Raw genomic sequence first — 21,572 nt, 5'->3', positions numbered from 1 at the left:
TGGGGTGGGGATGGGGGTGGGAGGGTGGGGGATGCTGAACCTGCTTCCTCAGGCGAGTTCTGTTAGCTCTCCGGAGGAGGAAACCGGGCCAGGCGAGCGCTCGGAGTCCCCCGGAGCGCTGCGCTAGTCTCTTCCTTCTCCCCTGCGGGTGGGAAGGAAGAGAGCCCTCTGCTGGGTGTAGTCCAGTGGGTCCAGCTCTACAGCCAACGGGTTGTATCTGTCTCTAGAAGTGGGGTGACGCCTGGCTCGTTTACCACTCATGTTGGTGGAGTCAAGTGAGCTGATTAGAGGGAGTAGCGTTGTAATTTCCCCCAGTTAGTCTGGGGACACCTGTTGAATCACAACCCCTTTAAGGTTAAACCCAAGTTTCCCAGTATCCTCAAGCATAGCCCTAATAACTAAGTACTACCTCTGCCCTGAGCTGGGGACAGAGGGGAAACCGTCTCCCTGTGCAGCACCATTGCGGAGGCCCTGTCACTCCGGACCTCCCAAGGCCAGCTCCTGCTGAGTCCTGGACGAGGCACAGCCTGGCGACTGCCAGACGGATGTGCGTCTCCGTGATGCACCGTTTGGCCAGGCCTCCTGCAAAGGGAGGAGTTCCATTCCCAGCCCGGTCCCCAGCCCAAAGAGGCGGGATCCCAAGTTTCAGACTAAAAGCCTGGGCAAGCCGAGTCCATGCATCCGGCCCGGCCTGGCCTCGCCCTCAAGGCTCGGAGTCCCCCGGAGCGCTGCGCTAGTCCGTGCCGTCCACCAGCTCGCAAAGCATGTTCTCCAGAGACGTGATGCGCTGCTCCTGGGCCTGCACCTGTTCACGCAGAGCCTTGATCTCCTCCAGCAGCGTCTCCAGCGTGTGCTGCTGTTGAGGCCCGGAGGACAGAAGAGGCAGTGTTGGGCAGGGGGCGTTAAGGGGGCCGTGTAAGACGATGTGGGTGGAGCTGGGCCGGATCTTACCGAAAAGGGGGCGTCACTGGCTGACTGGCTGCGGCGGGGGCTGGAGGGCGGGCGCACGTCCAGGATGTTGCGCTTGGTGACTCGGAGCTCTCGGTGCTTGGGGGGCACGTAACCGTCCCTCAGCGAGATGAGCACAGGTTCGGCGTCCTGGCCTGACAGCCATTCGTCCGCTTCTAGGGCCGGCTCAGGGCCCGGCGTATCTGGGTATAGGTCGTCCTGGAACAAGTCTGACTGCGGGGGTGGGAGAAAAAAGCACGAGTGTTGGCAGGGTGCCCAGCCTGCTCATCTCCCTTCCAACTTGGAGTCCTGTCCAACCCCTCTCCGGACCCCTCACCTTGCGGGGCACAGTCATGATGATGGGCTCACACTTTCTTTCGTGCAACTTGTAGAACCTATAAGGGAGTGGGGTTCAGCACCCCTGCAGGCTCCTAAACCCTTAACGTCTATCTAGGACCAACGGGTTAGAGGCCAACACTTGCTGAGTGCCTACCAGGAATTGGACTTGAAACACATTGTTGGTCCAACTGGTAAAACACCTCTGATCAGGTGTTTATAATTTTACAGATGAGGAAACTGAAGTTCAGAGAATGTCAAGCTAGTTAGCACTGGAAACCAGGTTGTTTGACACCCTCCTCCCCACTTTTTCCCAAAGACTACACTATTGGGGAAGCGAGGACAGAGGCAGGCAAGCGGGAAGGGTGGAGGCTGCTGACCGGGCGATCTCGCATTTGCTGACATCCAGCCCCCGCTTGGGCATGAAACCCATGCCCCTCTGCGGCTCCTTGCTGCTGAACGTGTTCAGGTAGTGTACGAAAGGTGGCTCATCGGTAATCTCAAAGTATCGAATGCTGCTGTCGCCCTGCAAAGCCAGTTGGTTCAGAGATACACCCGGAAGGGGCCTTCCACATCTCTGCCCAGCCTCATGTTCTCCCCTCCCGGCCGCGAGCACCTTGCCACATAAATAGACGATGCTGGAGTCCGGATCGTAGAAGGGCAGTAGGACTCCGTTGCTTGTGTCCATCTCTTGCAGTGCCACTGGCTCCTCAAAGTTGTTCTGTCCGAGTACAAGAGGTGTGACCAGTCCTGTCCCGTCTTCTGTTCTACTTCTGGCTCCACTGAAGCCCTTGTATGCTTCCTGATTGCCCCAAACCCCATGCGTTCCCACCACAGTTCTGGTGAACCGAGCAGCAGGCCCCCACCCCGGACACACACCATCCTCAGTCCTCAGCACACATACCCCTCGTGGCATGCAATCACCGCAAACCACCCCCAGGGACTCGGCATCACCAGGTGGGGGCGCCAGCGTGGGCTCCTTCAGGCGACACAGCAAAACTGGGCAGAGGGTGGGTGTGGGGTTGGTAGGCGCTGCAAAGAGGGCAGCAGCCCCCAGCCCTGTCCAGGTGGGCATTGCCTTGCAGGTGGGGGGCGCCTGGCCCCTCTCCCGTGATGCCAGTACCCGGGGCACACACCCCCAAGCTTCCAGCTGCGTTACCGGGTCCCACAGGCCCAGCTCTCGCTGGCTCATGCGGGTGAAGCCCGTGGTGAAGATATGACCCTGGCGCGTGAAGATGGCCCGCATGGGTCTCATCCCCTCGTGGGCCGCAAACCTCTCCTGGGGATAGGGGCGAGATAGAGAGACATTACCCAGCTGCCTGCCCTGGGGAATCCTGGACAACCGAGCAACCAGCTTGCAGACTTGGGTGTGTGTATGTGTGTGGGGGGAATCAGAGACAAAAGGGCACCTAAGTACTCAGCTTCTGGGGGCCCTGGCTGGCTCCGGGCCTGAGGAGGGTCTGGGCCCTGAGAGAGCTGGAGGCGTGCATCTCTCAGCAGATGGTGCGCCCCTAAGCGCCCTCGGAGGTTGATCCCTTAGAGCAGGGAATGTCTGCTGGTTTCCCGGGGACGCAGCGAGGCTGTTCCCAGACCGTAGCTTCCCGCTCCGCTTCAGCCCTCTTGGGCACCGGCCACCGGCCACGGCCTGGGAGGGCGCTCCGAGTTAACCTAGCGAAGTAGCGAGCGCACGCGCCCGGCGCGGCCTACCAGGTCCCAGAGCGCGAGTTGCCGCTCACTCATCCTGCTGAAGCCGGTGCTGAGTAGCTTCCCGTCTGCGGTGAAGACGGCCCGCAGGGGTCGGGCGCCCTCGTGAGGCCGGGCTCGCTCCTGCTCGCGGGGTTAGTGGGTTAGACAGGGCCCGCCGTTGGCGCGCACTAGGCGCAGACATACATGCACGTGGCCCGCGCACCCCGCGTTAGTCTGAGGCTGGTGAGGCAGGTGCCGCCGCCCTCCCAGAGCACCCAGCTGAGACCAGCAATGCGCGAGAGGTTTGCCCCTTTCCCCCTATAGCAAGTCAACTAGAGTGGAAAGGACCGGGCCGTGAGTGTGTCAGACCCTGGCCCCTGGAAGGTGGCGCTGGGTGCGGGCTGAGAGGAGAGGGGTCTGGGAGCTCGGGTTTCACGCAGGTTCAAGTGGAAAGATCGTTTGCAGCTTCTCCCCTTCTCAATCACAAACCCAGGAGCCCTCCGCTGAGCGTCTGAGATGGAGGGGAGAGGAGGGAAGAGGAATGGGGCAGAGAATTGCGGGCTCCAGGCTTCCTAGGGGCAGGGAGCTGTGGTGGGAGCAGGGTCTCTGCAGTTCGGGTGGGGGAGGTGAGAGCTGGGACCAGGAGCTCAGATAATTTCGGGTACAGAGGTCTGGCAATTGGTCCCTGGGTTAGGGGCTAGGGGAGTGGCCAGGCCAGGCACTCACCGCCACAACCTGGCCCTTGCGGGGGTCGACAATGCGTAGGGTCTTGTCCTTGCAGGTGGTGGCTAGCAGGCTACCATTGCTGTTCCAGCACACACTGTGGATGATGTCCGGGTGCATGTCGTCCAAGCTGAGGAGCACCTCCCCAGTGCCCACGTTCCAGATGATGATCACATTGTCACCACCTGTCCAGAGTGGCCAGGCACCATTACTTGGGCCCAGCCTTTGCCACCACCAACCCCAGCTCTATGGTAGGGAATCCTCTCTAGGCCTGCAGACCTGCACTGAGCAGGACATTCCGGGCAGTGGGGTGCCAGGAGAGGATGCCCACACGCTTGGAGTGTCCTTCTAGTGTGATGATGGGTTCTGTAATGTTACGCATAGGGACATAGTCTGGAATCTGCCACACCTGGGTAGGAGGAAAAGGCAGAGGGTGGGTGAGTTGAAGTTCCTCCATTCCTCCCTTACTTCCCTTCCCACCACTCCAACCCTACTGGATATATATTTTTAAAATTTTTATTTATTGATTTTTAGATAGAAAAGAAGCATCAACTGGCAGCAGTTGCATCCTGTATGTGCTCTAATCCAGCAAGTCCCAGGTTTTGAACCAGCAACCCCAGTATTCCAGGTCAATGATTTATCTACTAAGCCACCACAGGTCAGGCCCCTACTGGGTTTCTTGAGTGGTATCAAAAGTAGAACAAGATGTGATGGTGCCTGCCTAGGTCAGAAGCGGCTGGGAGCCAGGAGGGGGCACCGACAGCTCTCCAGAGACCTCCTTATCCACCCCAGCAGGGAGACATCAGGGCATTACCCCCTGCTCCTTCAGGCCCCAAATTTGGCCATGGCTATAATTAGTCCTAAGCAGTGCATCTGGGAGGGGGTGGTCATGTAGTTAAAAATAGCCTGGGCGCTGGGTAGGACAGGGCTCTGGGACCCAGCACCTCCCTTATCACCTTCTTCAGTACAGGTGAGGCAGCCCTCCCGGCTTCCCTTGCCTAATTACCCAGAGGCTTCCAACTGGCTCCTACCATGATGGTGGTGTCGTCTGAGGCACTGGCGATGACATTGTCATTGTGTGGGCACCAGTCGATGTCCAGCACAGGGGCAGTGTGCCCAGTGACCAGTGGGTAGTTCTTATCCACTCGCCCTGTCTGGAGGAGTCAGAGAGGGAGATGTGGGGCCACTCTCCTGTGTGTTTTTGGGGGGTGGGCAGTGGACCTGTTTACATCTCAATTCTCTTTCCTCCATTTTCTCTTTGCAGACCTCTCTCTACACCTCCAATCTCATCCAGCCTATTTCCTGTACTTCACTGAAGGAAGACAGAGTTGAAGTCATTAAATATCAGGGAATCAGACACAGAAAGGTCAGATGACTTATCCAAGGACATACAGAAAGACACTGGTAGAGCCAAGACTTGAACTCTTAGTCCAGTGCTCTTCCAAAACACCTACTTGGTGTTTTGAGCCTGTTCCTTGAGGTGGGATGTTTACGGGAAGATGTTCTTGAGTCTGTTCCCCCAGGGGGGATGTCTATGGGAAGCCCCTGGTGGAAGACGTCAAGGTGAGATACTACATAGTGCAGTGCCCAACAGCTCTTTCCTAGCCACCCTTGGCAGAGCTCTACCTTGCCACTGGTTTACCTTGGAACCACAGCAGCTGGCACTCCTGGTGCCTGTTAGCCTTCAACCTGAGCTGGGGGCCATCTACTCCTTGGTCTTTATGGGCTGTTTGTGGGGGCTCTGTGGCCTTTGCAGGGGCTGGCATTGGCCCAGACAGTAGGGTAGAAGGGTGGCTGTGTGGCATTAGAATGGCAGTTGTAACTGGGGGAGGAGGTGGCTCCAGCTGAAACTCGAGCCTTGGGGATGGTGTCCTTGGATGGTGTCTGCATTATCCTGCACTGAGTCACAGGCTATTGTCAGGCCTCTTCCTGCCACCTGTGAGGCCTCCCCAAACAAGGTGTTGGGGGCAGAATCCAGGTCAAGGTCATGTTTGGGGTAGAGATGGCCAATGAGCTTGAGATGGCCAAAGGTGGCAGTCACTGCCTGGCCCCCATCCCTGGGGAAGGAGGGCTCTGGCCTTATGTGTCAATGTCCCCCTGACCTTTGCTCTCATTCTACCTCACTGTAAAAATCAGACTGGGGAGGTGGCCAGGGACTCTGGGTAGAGCCTGACTCAGTCCTCAGTGTAATGCTGTGGGATGTGATTTAATCATGGAGAGAAAGATCCCCACACCCAAAACATGAGAAGGTATGGCATTAGAATAGATAGGAAGAGAGTCTGGCTAGACCCTGATTCCACTCCTTCGCTTCTATCACACCTTGTGGTCCCTGCTGGAACAGGGTGCCAGGCTGTGAGTGGGTGCAGGCCACTGTGATGCTGCTGCTTTGGGAGGGGTTAGTGAGCCGCCCAGTGGGTCTGTGAGTCCTTGGGGAACAGAGAGCAGCCAGCCCAAACAAAGAGCCCTCCTGACTGAGGAATGGAACTGGGTGAGAACAGGGGCGGCTGCCAGGAGTCCTCAGGGGCCACAGCCAGTTCCTCCCACCAGCTTCCCCTCATCCCTCACCTTGGCCAGAGGCAGGACGATGAAGGCACCTCCACCTCCAGCCTCTGTAATAATGGCCAGGAATTTGGGGTTGACGGCACAGAAGGAGCTGTCCCATGTGACCTTGGACACACGGATGTCCTCGTAGGCCTGGTCAGCCTTTGCTGCCTGCCCAAACACATGGCGGAACTTGCTCTGCCGAACCACGCGCCGGCTCATGGCTGGGGGCAGAGATGAAGGATCTCAGTGCCCAGAAATGCCTTTGGTCCTTAGTCCTGTGAGCTGTGGGAAGGAGGAAGAGTGTGTGTGTGTTGGCGGGTAGCAAGTGAGAAGGCCAGGAGTTGGGTATAAATTTATACAGAGTCTGGCCCTAGAAGCAGGGAGCTTTTTCCAAGGTGATTCAAGTATGGGAAAGTTCTTTGCCACCTATAAAATGCTGCTTAATGCAAGGGGCTAGGATTTGAGTGGAGCCTGACTTCTTAGAGACCCAGAATGATGGGGCGCTGGGCCCAAAAGCTTCCTGGAAGTTGAAGTGGTTTGGGGAGGAGCCTCAAGGCCAGGCTGCCCTCCCACTGCCAGCATTGGATGAGCAGCTCTTTACAGAAGTGGTTTCTCTCCTAGAAGCACCCTGTACAGAATCAGAGACCTTGGCTCAAAGCCAACTGTGGGATAGACCTGCAGCCCCCTAAGATCCTCCTCATCTCTGGCATAGTTCAGGCAGATGGGGTTTTTGACTTTTTTATAAAAATTTGCCAAGGAGATAAGTTCCTCCTGTCAACTAATCAGTCCTTCTTGCTACTGTTTTCATCAATTTCTTTACAATGTTTTGGAAACACAGTGTAACATGAATTATCTCTGTTCCTTCCACTCCATACACTGGCTTCTCTAAAAAGCCCTAACCATAGTCTTCTGGCTGTCTCCAACTAAACTCTTCTGGGGGTGGGGCGCTCCATCTCGGGGTTGGGGGTCAGGGCCAGATGTCCAGGAGTGAGGAGGGTGAGGTGCCTTTTCTCTAGCCGGGGCCTACCCTACGCTCTTCCCCAGGGGCACAAGGAGCTCTTCCAAAGCCCTAGCCACTGACTCCTGCTTCCTCCCCAGCCCGGGGCATCCCTGTGCCCTTCAAGCTGCTTCTGCCCCGCCCCCCCGGGGGCCTAAGGCCTGGCATCCCGGCACCCTCCTCCGGCCTCCTGCCCCAGCACTGCGTTCTTGTGAGACGAGGTGTCTGTACCCTGCGGGCGCGCGGGCCGCTGTCCGTCCAAATATAGACACCAAGTCTGCCCGGCGCGGGACCGATTCTAGCAGCCGGGGGGAGGGGGCGCAGACCTGTGCCCCCACCAGCGACCCTGCCCGCTCCACTGTCTACGGTGGCGGCGGGGGTTGGGGGGGTACCTGATCCTGAGCGGGCGGAGGGGCGCTCACGCTGCAACTCCTCTGCGGAGTGGGCTGGGAGCGCGCGGGGGCCGAGGTAGGCGTCAGGGCGCCGGAACCGCCTCTCCGGGTGTCCGCGGCGTTTGGGGCCCGGCTGTTAGGCTGCGGCTCCAGCCGCTGCTTGAGGCCGTCCGAGGCTGGGCGCCGCTGCAGTCCCAGCTGCTGCTGCCATCAACCTACGAAGGCGGAGCCTAGACAGGGGGCGGAACCAGAGGTGTCCCACTCCCTCCGACGGCGGGAAAGGCGAGCGCTGCGGCCTCGGAGCGGCCAGCCCACCCGCCTGGGAAAAGCCTCAGAGGTAACCCTGCGTGCGCGCGCGCTCTTTGCCGTACCCCGGCTCCTCCCGGGTGTGATGTGGAGGTCCATGCTCCCAAACCAGGGCGCTGAGGGAGGGAGCGTGGGACGACGGGGCGCGCTCCTCTCTGAACCCGCAGCCGCGCTAGATCAGGTGCCTTCCTGCCGCATTCCTGCTGCGATTGTATTTCCAATTTAGCCGACCCCAGGGGCCGGGTTGCGGGACTGAACCTCCCTATCCTCTTGGGGAGAGGTCCCGGAAGACGCTCTGGGTCGGGGGTCCCCAAACTACGGCCTGCGCGGCCCCCTCCACACTTCAGGAAGGGGCACCTCTTTCATTGGTGGTCAGTGAGAGGAGCATAGTTCCCACTGAAATACTGGTCAGTTTGTTGATTTAAATTTACTTGTTCTTTATTTTAAATATTGTATTTGTTCCCGTTTTGTTTTTTTACTTTAAAATAAGATATGTGCAGTGTGCATAGGGACTATACTTTTTTATAGTCCGGCCCTCCAATGGTCTGAGGGACAGTGAACTGGCCCCCTCTGTAAAAAGTTTGGGGACCCCTGCTCTGGGTAAATAAAGTGACTGCATCTTGACTCCTGGGAACACCAGTTGAAGGGGAAGTGGCTGGCACAGGTCTTTGGTCAAGCAAATTTTATTTTATTTTTTATTTTTTCTTAAATGAGAAGCAAAGAGGTAGTGACAGACTTCCTCATGCACCTCCACCAGGCAAGCCCCTTCCGGGGGATGCTCTGCCCATCATGGGCCGTTGCTCGGTTGCTCCATAACAGTGCTATTCTAGCACTTGAGACAAGGCCATAGAGCCATCCTCAGCAGCCAGGGCCAACTTGCTCCAACCTAGCCACGGCTGCTGGAAAGGAAGAGAGAGATAGAGAGAGAAAAGGGAGAGCGGGAGAGGTGGAGAAGCAGATGGTTGCTTCTTCTTTGTGCCCTGACTGGATTCCAACCAGTAAGCCCATACATTGGCCAATGCTTTACCACTGAGCCAACCGACCAGGGTTGCCAAGCAAATTTTAGACAACCAGTCTGACTCCTAACGTCTTCTGGGTCTTGTTTGAATTGGTGCAGACCTCTGTTCCAGGAAAGACTGCTTCTTCTCAACCTGCTCAGGATCCAGGGATCTTAGTATTGACCAAGGTTAAGGAGGAGATAAAAAGAAACTTGGGCCCTGGCCGGATGGCTCAGTGGTAGAGCGTCAGCCAGGTGTGTGGATGTCCTGGTTCAATTCCTAGTCAGGGCACACAGGAGTGGCGACCATCTACTTCTTCACCCCTCCCCCACCCATCCTCTTCCCCTTCCGCAGCTATGGTTCAATTGGTTCAAGCAAGTTGGCTTCGGGTGCTGAGGATGGCTCCAGGGCCTCCACCTCAGGTGCTAAAAATGGCTTAGTTCCTGAGCAATGGAGCAATGACCCCAGATGGATAGAGCATTGCCCCTTAGTGGGCTTGCCGAGTAGATCCTGGTTGGGGCTCATGAGGGAATCTGTCACTCCTCCTCTCACTTAAAAAAACAAAAAAGAGCCCTGGCCAGTTGGCTCAGCGGTAGAGCATCGGCCTGGCGTGCGGGGGACCTGGGTTCGATTCCCGGCCAGGGCACATAGGAGAAGTGCCCATTTGCTTCTCCACCCCCACCCCCTCCTTCCTCTCTGTCTCTCTCTTCCCCTCCCACAGCCAAGGCTCCATTGGAGCAAAGATGGCCCGGGCGCTGGGGATGGCTCCTTGGCCTCTGCCCCAAGCGCTAGAGTGGCTCTGGTCGCAGCAGAGCAACGCCCCGGAGGGGCAGAGCGTCGCCCCTGGTGGGCGTGCCGGGTGGATCCCGGTCAGGCTCATGCGGGAGTCTGTCTGACTGTCTCTCCCCATTTCCAGCTTCAGAAAAATACAAAAAAAAATAAAAATAAAAAAACCAAACCAAACAAACAAACAAAAACAAAAAAGAGGGCCCTGGCCAGTTGGCTCAGTGGTAGAGCGTCGGCCTGGCGTGCGGAAGTCCCGGGTTCGATTCCTGGCCAGGGCACACAAGAGAGGCGCCCATCCATCTGCTTCTCCACCTCTCCCCCTCTCCTTCCTCTCTGTCTCTCTCTTCCCCTCCCGCTTTCAGGGCTCCATTGCAGCAGGGTTGGGCCCTGGCGCTGAGGATGGCTCTGTGGCCTCAGCCTCAGGCGCTAGGATGGCTCTGGATGTAACAGAGTGACGCCCCGGATGGGCAGAGCATCGCCCCCTTGCGGGCGTGCCAGGTGGATCCTGGTGGGGCGCATGTGGGAGTCTGTCTGCCTCCAGGTTTCCAGCTTCAGAAAAATACAAAAAAAAAAAAAAAAAAAGAAACCTAGTCAAAAGCCAGTGAAGGAAATATAGTCCCTGTAGCTGCAGTCTACCCAGTGCCCACCCCCTGCCTGGATATATTTCTTTGCCCTCCCCTGGAGGGCAGCATTGTATGGCCAGTTATTACTTCTCATTCTCCAGGGCATGGATGGGAATTTACGGAGCACAGCTTTCCAGGGGTCAGAGATCAGCACTGGGTAAAGGGGAAGTAAGTAAGGTAGTAGAAACCTTGAAGGACCCCACAAGGCTACTTTGTTTCTCAGGGAGAGTCCAAGCACTCAGAGGGGAACAATCAGAAACTGTTACAGGTGCTCCAGAAATAATTCATGTTGAGTGTGTGTGAGTGGGGGTCATAAGGGTAGATGAGGAGTCTCCCGTTAATCTAAAGATTCCAGGCAGAAAATTAGGAGGAAAAGACCTGAGTGACTCAGTTGCTCCTTAGTAACAACAGATCACACTTATGTGTCAGACACTGTCCTGCAGGTTTTACACATATTAATTCCATTCTAACAGTTTTCTGAGGTGGGTGTTGTTATCATCTCTATTTTAAAGATGAGAAAATTGAGGCACAAAGAGGTTAAGTAGCTTACCCATGACTGATCTGGTAGATGGTGATGCTGAGATTCTTATCCAAGTGGTCTGATGTCTAGGTCCGTGTTTTTCAGCACCATGAATTTCCGCTTCTCGTTGAAGGACAGTGAAACTTGATCTCACAAGAGCTGATACTGAGAGTTATGCTTTGTGGCATAGAGGAAAGGAAGCCTGGACTAACTAGAACACTGGAGTTCAAGTCCTGGTTCAGTCACCCTATTTTTGCAGCTCTCTGGGTTCAGTCACCCTATTTTTGCAGCTCTCTGGGATGTAGAATGAAGAGGGTTAGGTCAGGTTCTTTCCAACTCTGCACCACTTGTTGGCAGAGGAGTTTGACATGCTGCCTCCTACCCTGAAAGGGCATATTTTCTGTCCATCCTAGAAGGGAGTCTGGGACTAGGAAGCAGGAAACTTCCAATCCAACCTGCCTAGAGTTCCATCAGCTGGAAAAGGGAGGGTGCTTGCCCATAGGAGCCAGGATTCATAGGTACTGTATTGCTTGGACCTGGCACGGCTCAGCCCTGCCCTCTGGCCTTCTTGTTGCCAAGCCGACAAGACACAAAGAGCCAATCTGATTAAGAGGCCTCTTGAGCTTGGTGCTTTCCCTTCTTGTTACCCATTTCAACTGTTAGTTGAGACCTGAACTGCAATCCATAGAAGACAGGAATGGATTTCATCTTTCATAAAGCCATTTTCTCTATGTCATGTCCTGGCAACAAGACATGACTTGGTCTATTTGCTTTGGCTAGAAAGCCAAGACGGAACTTATCTATATTGGCTGGGACTCTGGTCACCCTTAGAGTATTTTGTGAAGTACTCCTGCCTTCACCATCATGCAGCCAGAGACCAGAGGTATGCCCCTCTCACTTGATATGGATGGATCCGAATGAGGCAGGCTGACAATTTTAGTTCAAGGCAGTGTTCTCTCTGTAAATTTTGAATTTTGTTAGCAATTTGGAAACTGGAAACTGAGCTTTCCCTACATAGTAGTGCTGCCTTGTAATGTGATGAACGGTGCATCTCTTATAATGGTCTGTGGAGGGAGGGGAGAAGTGGGAAACCTTTCTCCACTCCCAGCCTCTTCTAGAGAATTGCGCCCTTTAGCCCTACCTTCCTTCCTCCACCATCGACATCAGAAGCTTCTCTTCTAATGGTGGGAGAGGGTTCATTTTTACTTCTTTGAAGAGTCATGCCCCATTTCAAGAAACCTTTGAGTGAGCTGAGGTGTTATAAGCTTGTGAGCTCTCTCACCAATGTCCAGAGAGGTCACTCACCCAAGAATTCCAGTCCTTGCTGGGCAGGTCACCGCAGCTCCCCCAGAGCAGTCACTTTGCACCACAGATAGTGAAGGAATTTTGGTCTCTTTGCTTATTCATTCTCCTAATATTCAGGTGGTGGCTTTGGCAAGAGCCTCTTTAACCAGGTAAATTCCCAGCTTAGTCACTTGATTCCACAATACTGGAAATAATCTTTAGTGATCCTATTTTCAATGCAGTCTTTATTTTGTGGAGGCAGAGCTCAGCTATCCCTTAGGGATGTGCTCGATGGAGATTAATCAATGAGAATTGCTTCACGTTTATCATCATTCTCTTCCAAGCCCTACTTCTCTGACACCCATCCCCTTTGTTACAATTGATTAAGTACACATCTTTCATCTTCAAAATAAAAATTTATTGAGTCTGTAACAAGAACATTGAATCTGCACATTTGCGCACAAGTTCACATTTAAAAACAGCAGAGCACATCAGTAATAAAAAAATCTATGATACAAGTGGAACATCCCAACCGCTGTGAAGATTAAGGAAGGAGATGAGACCACTCTTTATATTCTGCTTCAAATGCCTCAAAAGGTCCCAGAGATTCCAGGGAGCACCTGCTTTAATAAAATGTGAGCATAAAAGTTTGGGGTGACCTGGAGCAAAGGTAACAGTCTTTTAGACTTGTTTTCCACATTTAGAACAAGTCCTACAAAATAATGTAGAAAGAAAAAAAAAGGCACCTTAAGCTACACCAAACAAACCAAAACCCAATAAAACATAAAACCAAACAACTCCCTGTGGGCTTACTGATTGGGAAACACTTCAGGGCCAGTTACCCAGTTTTCAGATTGGATCATCAGCTCGGGTTAAGTCCTGGGCACCAGCTCTGCATGTGTATACAAGACACTGCCACCAGTGTCACGGTGAGAACACAGATGGCAGCACTAGTCATATACCCCTTGGGGCATCTTTAGGCCCATGAGGGATGCTTCCAGTTTAGAAATCCTGTCCTAGAACTCTGGGGCACTAAGAAAATGAGGCTGGTTCTCTTTTCGTAGCAGGAGTCAGGCCGAGTCACCCTCCATGTCCAGGCTGGAAAAGTATAGAAGCACCTTGCAACCACTCTCCATGGCATCAAGGGACCCCAAACCCTGGGAGAAAGGTTAGGAGTACACAGCTTAGTGCTTGGGTGGCAGGCTTTTTCCTAATATGGGGGATCAGATGAGTTGAGACACCAAATACATTTGTTTAATACATGCCTTGTTCTTTTCATTTGAAAGGGAAAACAAAGTTCAAGATAATTTAAGTTGGATTGGTGCTGAAAGAGCTAACAGTTCATCTCATTTACCATCAAAATGCAAAACAAAATTAAACAAAAATGACACTAGCCATTCACCAATACAACCATCACTATAAGACACACCATCACTAAGGAAACAACTATTTCCAGAGTGTTAGATGGGAGTGCAGGACAGATGGAAGTCAGCTCCAGATTTCCTTACCCACACGTGAGGGCTGACCATGACAGCCCCGCTCTGTGCCAGGACACACAGGACAGCCAGGGGCGGGTCCCAGGAGGAGGAGACTGAGCTGCCGTCAAGATGATGCACGTTGTAATACTCACACAATGTAAACAAAGTATCCACAAATAGTCCAAAAAAGCCAAAGAATGGCTTTATTTTAAAATGCCCTTAAAAGTGACCCTTTTTGCATAATGCTCATAAAAAAAAAAGTCCCACAAAAACATCTTTACCAAACATGCCTAGATCACTTCAGAACTGAAACCCTCAGATGGAACAGGTGCACATCTCCGTGAGCTGCCATATCTCAGAGGCTTCAGGTCTATCCAACAGCATCTGCCTGTGGCCCTTCAGCAGACGGAGACCCCAGAACCTAGGCTATCATCCTCAGGTTGTCCTTGGAGCTCTTGGTAATTCCCAAAATGAGAAAGAAGAAACACAGTAAGGATAAAGGTACAGAACCAGGATAGTGCTAGATAGAGCTGGAAGAGGCCAAGATGCTAGGAATTAGGAATAATCCCAAACATTCTGAATCTGAAAGGCAACCAAAGCGAGAGAGGAGGATCACAACACTACAGCACTGCACGCCTACTATAATATATACTACTCCTAAGTGTTTCTAAAAGGAAGAAAGGGTAGGGGTTTCTCTCCTTCCTACCGACCAGGTAACCATCCAGATTACAGCTCCGAATCTGTGTGCTCTTGGGGCTTATACCCCTCCTGCCCCCCGCACCAAAATGTTACTTTAACACCCACACGCGCCGTCCTCCAGAGTAACTGAGAATCAGACTATGGTGGTTTTCGAAATAAAGAAAGGCACTGAGCAAAAGGTCAAGGCCTTTCCTACTCATCTGTCAATCCACTGGATGTTGTTCCAGGGCTGGGTTTTCCATGAACAGGAAAGGGAAGGAGACAACCCAAGATTATGAAAAGTTTGAAGAGAAACGAGTCTGAAAAGTCCTGGATAGCTCATCGTGTTCTTTCTCTGGACATTGCTCAGCTATGTAAATAACTCGAGAACCCAGCTGTGAAAGTTTGAGAGAACTGGCAAAACCCTGTGGCACTGGCTGAATTACAGACCCTGTGAGGAGGACATTGATTTAGGCAGGTAAATTAAATGATAAAAATATTTTTTAAAATGGAAAGCAGAGCAAGAACATTTCCTTTACTCCAGTGATTCTCAATCAGTGTGCTGCAGTAGGCACACTGGCAAGCCGCAGGAATTTTTAAAAACACTCAATACCCGACTAGTCAGGAACACCGAGCTCTTTTTCTTTTAATTGTCAAATAAAAAAATGACAACAGCCAACACATGGCTATCTGGTATGAATGCCCTATCTTGAACCAATAATAGTTCATATAATACTTGCATCTTATTGGTCACATCATATAGCAAGGTTGCATCTGATTGGTTAATTTTTGGTACCAGAAATCCTCATACATAAGTATACCTGATTTTCTAAAAAGTCACTCTGGCCCTGGCCGGTTGGCTCAGTGGTAGAGCGTCGGCCTGGCGTGCAGAAGTCCCGGGTTCGATTCCCGGCCAGGGCACACAGGAGAGGCACCCATCTGCTTCTCCACCCCTCCCCCTCTCCTTCCTCTCTGTCTCTCTCTTCCTCTCCCGCAGCCGAGGCTCCATTGGAGCAAAGATGGCCCGGGCGCTGGGAATGGCTCCTTGGCCTCTGCCCAGGCGCTAGAGTGGCTATGGTCGTGGCAGAGCGAAGCCCTGGAGGGGCAGAGCGTCGTCCCCTGGTGGGCGTGCCGGGTGGATCCCGGTCGGGCGCATGCGGGAGTCTGTCTGACTGTCTCTCCCGGTTTCTAGCTTCAGAAAAATACCAAAAAAAAAAAAAAAAAAAAAGTCACTCTGGAGCAAAAAGGGTAATTACTGGGTTTTCTTTCTTTCTTTTTTTTGTAAATCAATCAAAATTATACCTATTTTTAAAACCAGATTGGCAAAAAGTATATTTTTTGTTGTGCCACAGAATTTCAGTAATTAGTTTGAGTGCCATGAGGTGAAAAAATTTGCAAATTGCTGCTCTACTCTCAGCATTAGAGGGTTTGCTCCCCGTCTTTGTTGTTATTTAATGCAGTGAGAGTGAGCATCAAACATAGGAGGACGGGGGTGGGGCTGGGGTGGGGGGAGAAGAGAGAACAGTACAGTCTTATCTATACTGCTTCTACTTTTTTACACGAGAGAGATGTTACCATCTCAAGAGATTAACAGGAATGGACACTCTTAACCTCCAGGCAAATCCTCCTTTTCCCAGCCCTGCCCAAATCTCCTTCCCTTCCCCATCTCAGTGGTGGTAGAAGTGCTCAAAAAGACAGGGCAGTTTAGATGGATGAGTTCTGGTAATTCATAACCCTGTTTTGCAAGCCTCCTCACACTGTATATAACCACCTAACAAAACCACTTCACAACACATTCAATATCCAGGGATCACAAAGTTGTGTGGATGATACATCTGAGCATTTAAGGAAACTATTTAGAACAGCACATGTATATATAATTACTACATCATAAAGTCACAGAGCAGGTTTCTGTCTAATCTGCCTCCTGGCAGTGATGTCAGATGCAGCCATGGCTTCTGCAGCTCCTTGAGCACCTAGGAAGTGGCCTCAGTCCGTTTCTCTCTCCTTTTGATACCCTACTACCTGCCCCACCAAACACTGGCCTCTGACATCACCTTGACAGTCTGTGCACCTGTCTTTCCCTCTCAGCACTGTGATGAACCAAAAACCTAAATCTCAAGTCTGTATTTGGCCAATCTCTCAGCAATGTGGACATCAACCAAAGCAAACAGGAAGCAAATTTGCAAATCTCTTTAGTTTTGATGAGGGTGCTTCATTCCAGGCTAAATACGTTTTCTGTAAGAAGCTGAAATAGGCCCGTTATGGCAGATGCTCCTGTGTCAAGGATCTCCACAATAGCAGCAAAGCAACAGTATTCTAAATGGAGTCATTAGGGCTGAGGCCTCCCTGCAGCCTCTGCCTAATCCATTAGAGCTTCCGCCCTGGGAAGCAGTTAACACTCCCATACACTCCCTGGTGTGGTTCCACTACTGGCAAACCACTTTCTGGGATTTCAGTCTTGAAGAGGACTCAGCCTTCAGTCGAACTGTGATCTAATGGGAACCTACAGAGGTTTCTCTGAGGAGGGAGTTCCTAACGCATAATTTGGCAGGAGCTGGCAATTTTTAGTCTCCATTTAAACAATGAAAACCACTGTCAATGTACTCTGCAGAGTTCTACGGACACCCATCAGTTTTATTTCTGTGGTGTCTGTTTTCCAGTTGCAGTTTCACTCCTTGAAAAGGATAAATCAAAAAGGCCCTCTGACATCAACAACAAACACTGTAAGAAAATGACATTATGTACATAAATACTGTGTAAAAACTAGAACAATGACAAATCTTCCAGGAAAAGAAAGGGAAAAAAACTAATGTCAAGTGTTAACAGTGATAATATCAAAAAGAAAACTTTGCATTCAATGGAGGTTATACAAACGTAATGTAACAATTCAAATATCTATGAAATTTAAAAAAATAGGCGGCACTGGGAGAAACAGCATGAAGGAGGAAAATAAATTGAAAAAAAATATATGGCCATTAAACTCAGGGGCCCACAGAATTATTCAAGTAATGGAAGGGTTAAAACCCTACATATGTATTCATTTTACAAGAACACACTGACTTTCAACTGCTGTTTTTCAAACTTGTCCCTATTGTGTCTCACTCAGTTGGGAGGTGCAGAGCCCGCTCCGGCAGGGAGGGCCAGGACGACCTGCGTGGGGCCCGTCACCCTGAAGGCAGTGCCCACCCCCACTTCACTTCCTCCTCCTCCTGTTTTCCTCTATGGAGGACCTCTTGGATTTCATTTGGGGCTGACTTTTAATTTAATTTAAAAACCCTATTTGCTTGACAGGTTTACAAAGCCAGCCATTATGCCTTGCTGTAATGATCCACGCTGGAATACCAGAAGCAATGGATTCTGGAAGATCCTCGCTGCAAACGGAGTAGAACCTGTTCGTTTCAGAAACTCCAGTGGGCTGGGCACCCAGGCTGAGAGCACGCTCCTGTCCGGCTGCCTGTCAGCCCTTTCAGCTGATGCCTCAGAGTTGGAAAAGCACCCGTCACACAGGCCCGGGGCGGGATGGGTGTGGGGGAGCATTTCCAATTTCAACTTCACTCCCCTCCCATCTGCTTCCTTCCTCAATCAAGCGAGCATGCCTTTTCTCAGACGGCAAAATGTGGAGCAGGTGGCAGTTGATTGAAAAACAGCAATTTGCCTTTGATAAAGGTGTTCTTTGAAAATGAGTATATTCTGAGGTTTGAATATTTAAAAAAAAATGATAAAATGGTCTTGCCGTCCAAATCAATCTCTATCTCACACATACACAGAGGAAAAATACCCCAAACCCTGCATGAGCCAGGAACAGTAAAATGACCAAAACATTATAAAAATTAACCAATAAAGTGCATGTTCCTTACATATTACACCTGCCCCTTTTACAGAAAGTCACATGTATAGGCTCAGAATCACATGGTATTATAGAAGGGGTTGGTTGTCCGTCTTTTATCATTTGCTTTTTTCAGTTTCCTAAGGGGGTGAGTTCGGCCGTGCTGTTGGCGGGGAGCCCACGCCAGCCCTGGGGCCACGCCTGCACACTGCAGCCCCTGGGTCTGTCCAAGAGGAAGGCCTCCTTCAGAACTAGTCAATTCAGGTCCTGCCTTGGGGAGCAAACACTGCTGACTGTAACCAAACTCTTTGGCATACTGTATAAGGGGCTTCTCCACTGGCTTGCTCTGTGCGATACACTCTGTTGTTTTAAGTTGCTCTATAAAATACTTGGTGGGCTCTGGGTTATGGGGGGCATCTGGGTTTTCTGGGGGCTCCTGGGCCTCCATGGCATGCATGCCTGAGTCTGTTTTGATAAAGGGTTGAAGCAGTTTGAGATGAGGGGACTCGGAGAACACAGGCTCCCTTTCCAGTAAACAGTCTTTACAAAGGTCCAAGTAACCTAGCTTGGCGAGGGATGCTGCGCGCCTCATTTGGGATGGTCTGGTGAGCCCTACCTGGCAAGCTGCCTGGGGCCTGATTTCTTTAGCGTGCTCTTTCAGCACATTGGGGCTGTGGCTAAGACCCCTGATGTCATCACTACTCGAGCTATGTGAGAGTCTCCAGGCTACAGGTGATGGGTCCAGTTTTTCTTGTAACTTCCCAATGTCATCACTGAGTTTGCTAATTAAACTTAAGTCTTCACTATTTAACTGGGAGCCCTTATATGGCACTTCACTGCCGCTGGAGAGGGGGCCCTCCTGACTTTCTTCCCAGCTACCCCACCCAGCACAAGGCTCACTGTCTGTGGTGCTGCTCTGCTCCGTGAAGCCTTCCAGGTGAACCACAGTCTGGGGATGCAGGTAGTCCAAGCTGGCAGATGGTACGTGTGTTGTGTGACTGACAAAAGGCGCTGCTGTGCCCAGGGCTGCTGGTGGGCTGTTGCCCCAGTCTTCAGGGCTGTTTGGGGTGGAGGTCGGGTTGGCGGGCCTGTTGTGCTCAGGAGAGGAAGAATGAGGAAGAGGTAGCACTTTGGGGTGCAGAGAAGCCTGGTTGGGGCCCAGTGTCCTGTTCAGATTTTCATCCAGTGCACAGAGGACAGTGATGGACTTCCTCACTTTCCTCAGTCCTTGCTCCCCACTCTCTTCACTGGTGGCTGTTTCAGCCCCCAGCCCAGCGTGGCCGGGTGATGGAACTGTGTGGGTATACTCAATGACTTCTATCTTCTTGGGAAGAGGGACCGCCTGTGTCTCAGGTCCCTGGCAGGAAACCAGAGTCCTCCGCTCCTTCAGGACTCCTTGCTGCTTGGCTCTAGTGTCTGACTCTGAGCACTCCTGGGGGGCAGGCAAGGGGTGCAAACCCAGCAGCCTGGGAGCAAGAACAAGGACATCTTGCTCACAATGGGACAGTGAGCCAGCCTCGGACCCACTGCATTTCCCTTTGTCCTTGTTGGTCTCTGGCTCCTTGGGGGCAAATAAATATTCTAGGGTGGTTTCTTCATTCTTCCCTTTCAGTGCGAGGTCTGCCACAGAGGAATCATTCTTGGAATTCTTGCGAGTGGACAATGAGGTACAAGCAGGGGTAGCACCATGGTGCTCTTGCTCCTGCCGCAAGCGCTCCTCAAACTCCAAGGTGGCTCGTCTCACGGACCCAGGGCACCACTTGGCACCTGGGTGCATCCCTGGACCCCAGAGCTCTTGTTCCCCCTCAGCTGGTTCCTCTTCCAAGTCCGTGGTGGCTGAGTGTACAGTTAGGCAGCCTTCTGGGTCCCACCCCCCTGAGTCTTTGGCTAGTTCAGGCTGGACTGAGCAGGAACCTCCGTTTTGCTCCAGATTTCCAGGTTTGTTCTCCGGGGCCTGGGTCCTCTCAAGGGGCATCTCATGGACGGTGTTCTTTGGTGTGTGGCATGGGTTGGATACAATGTCTCCTTTTAATTGAAGCTGTCCAACTCCCTGACTTATAGATTCGATCTCAGTGACAATTTCTTTGACTGAAATAGAATTTTCTGAGTGAGATTGCATGAAGATGTCTGGGCTGACCAGTTCTGAGATTGCCTAAGAAGAGAAAACAGTGAGATGGTTATAGCAAATTGTAGTCTAATTGAAAATGCCAGATTTTTTGCTTACTAATTCTTTGATCCAGGAGAACCTTCTGGCTATGAGTACACAAAGCATGAGTGCCTGGGACCGTCCTCGGCTGAGGCCTGTACTCTGACCATCTGTTTGTCATACAAGAAAAAAACAGATTCATCAAAGGCAGAGATACAAAATTAGTTCCAGGTTATATCACTGTCTACTGAACTTTCTGTTCTGTTTACTCAAACAGGATGCTAATCTAATATCTTGCTCCAAAAATGAACAGCAAATAGTGTTGGAGGCTCCTAATTTTCCTAAGACCATAAGCCTTTAGAACTTAGGTCATCCTGGGATAAGCGAAATCTTTCCTCCCTGGCCTATATTAACTTTGAACTAGATTCTAACCTAGCTTGAGGGGAAGAGTTCCACGCAAGGGTTCAGTGGCCACCTTAAACATGCCCAGTGTTAGAAAAGGCAAGGATGAAGGCCATCATCTGATGTCTGATCTGGAGACGCATCTCTCTTCTTTCCAAGTTTCATAAAGCACCTTCTGGGAAAGGTTTGCCTGGTTTATGCAGCCATGTGCCTGAGCAAACTTACAACTGTTGACTCTGACATTTTACTAGTTATGAATTCCCAGGTGTATTTAGAACAAGGCCAAAGAAAATTGGTCAATGCAAAGTCAAGTCCTATTGTAAAAAATAAGAATTTCAAAATCTGGAAATGGTCCTGGACACTTCTTTGTGACATCATTATGACCATCAATCTACTTTAACATTTTTTTTTTCATTTTTCTGAAGCTGGAAACAGGGAGAGACAGTCTGACAGACTCTCGCATGCGCCCGACCAGGATCCACCCGGCACGCCCACCAGGGGCACGCTCTGCCCACCAGGGGGCGATGCTCTGCCCATCCTGGGCGTCGCCATGTTGCGACTAGAGCCACTCTAGCGCCTGAGGCAGAGGTCACAGAGCCATCCCCAGCGCCCGGGCCATCTTTGCTCCAATGGAGCCTTGGCTGCGGGAGGGGAAGAGAGAGACAGAGAGGAAAGCGCCACAGAGGGGTGGAGAAGCAAATGGGCGCTTCTCCTGTGTGCCCTGGCCGGGAATCGAACCCGGGTCCTCCGCACGCTAGGCCGACGCTCTACCGCTGAGCCAACCGGCCAGGGCCTACTTTAACATTTTTATAAACCTTCAAAGTACAATTACTTCCCTAGGAACTGTTCTGGTCTTTCCCCTTCAAAAGAGAGTCAGAGCTAGGACAAACTAATAA

At 51.8% G+C, this 21,572-nt stretch overlaps 2 protein-coding genes across 5 annotated transcripts in view; both read right to left on the bottom strand.

Annotated features, from left to right (window-relative positions):
* Positions 1 to 14: 14 nt before the first annotated feature.
* On the bottom strand, positions 15 to 7,842 carry CORO6 (coronin 6). 3 transcript variants are annotated; one of them, XM_066263139.1, is made up of 12 exons: positions 7,627 to 7,842; positions 6,259 to 6,519; positions 4,725 to 4,847; positions 3,973 to 4,102; positions 3,697 to 3,878; positions 2,992 to 3,111; positions 2,444 to 2,563; positions 1,901 to 2,005; positions 1,665 to 1,810; positions 1,286 to 1,343; positions 952 to 1,182; positions 15 to 856 (listed from the first exon to the last, which is right to left on the bottom strand). In XM_066263139.1, exons 2-12 carry the CDS (start codon positions 6,454 to 6,456, stop codon positions 734 to 736), a joined length of 1,536 nt encoding a protein of 511 aa, XP_066119236.1. In that variant the 5' UTR covers positions 6,457 to 6,519; positions 7,627 to 7,842; the 3' UTR covers positions 15 to 733. The 3 variants fall into 3 exon arrangements, with proteins under 3 accessions (XP_066119236.1, XP_066119235.1, XP_066119237.1); XM_066263138.1 differs by lacking the exon at positions 2,992 to 3,111 and having other exon boundaries at positions 7,627 to 7,834; XM_066263140.1 differs by lacking the exons at positions 2,444 to 2,563; positions 2,992 to 3,111; positions 3,697 to 3,878; ... (2 more) ...; positions 6,259 to 6,519; positions 7,627 to 7,842 and adding an exon at positions 2,185 to 2,332.
* A 4,704-nt stretch (positions 7,843 to 12,546) lies between these two features.
* Positions 12,547 to 21,572, bottom strand: part of SSH2 (slingshot protein phosphatase 2) — a 286,303-nt gene continuing 277,277 nt past the window's right edge. For both annotated transcript variants that reach the window (XM_066263132.1, XM_066263131.1), the window contains one exon: positions 12,547 to 20,280. In XM_066263132.1, coding sequence (XP_066119229.1) covers positions 18,208 to 20,280 — 2,073 coding nt within the window. In that variant the 3' untranslated portion in view covers positions 12,547 to 18,207. The remainder of the gene's footprint in view (positions 20,281 to 21,572) is intronic.

Source organism: Saccopteryx bilineata, chromosome 2 (assembly GCF_036850765.1).
Source record: "Saccopteryx bilineata isolate mSacBil1 chromosome 2, mSacBil1_pri_phased_curated, whole genome shotgun sequence".
Lineage (NCBI taxonomy): Eukaryota > Metazoa > Chordata > Mammalia > Chiroptera > Emballonuridae > Saccopteryx > Saccopteryx bilineata.
This window is presented reverse-complemented; position numbering and strand designations above follow the sequence as displayed.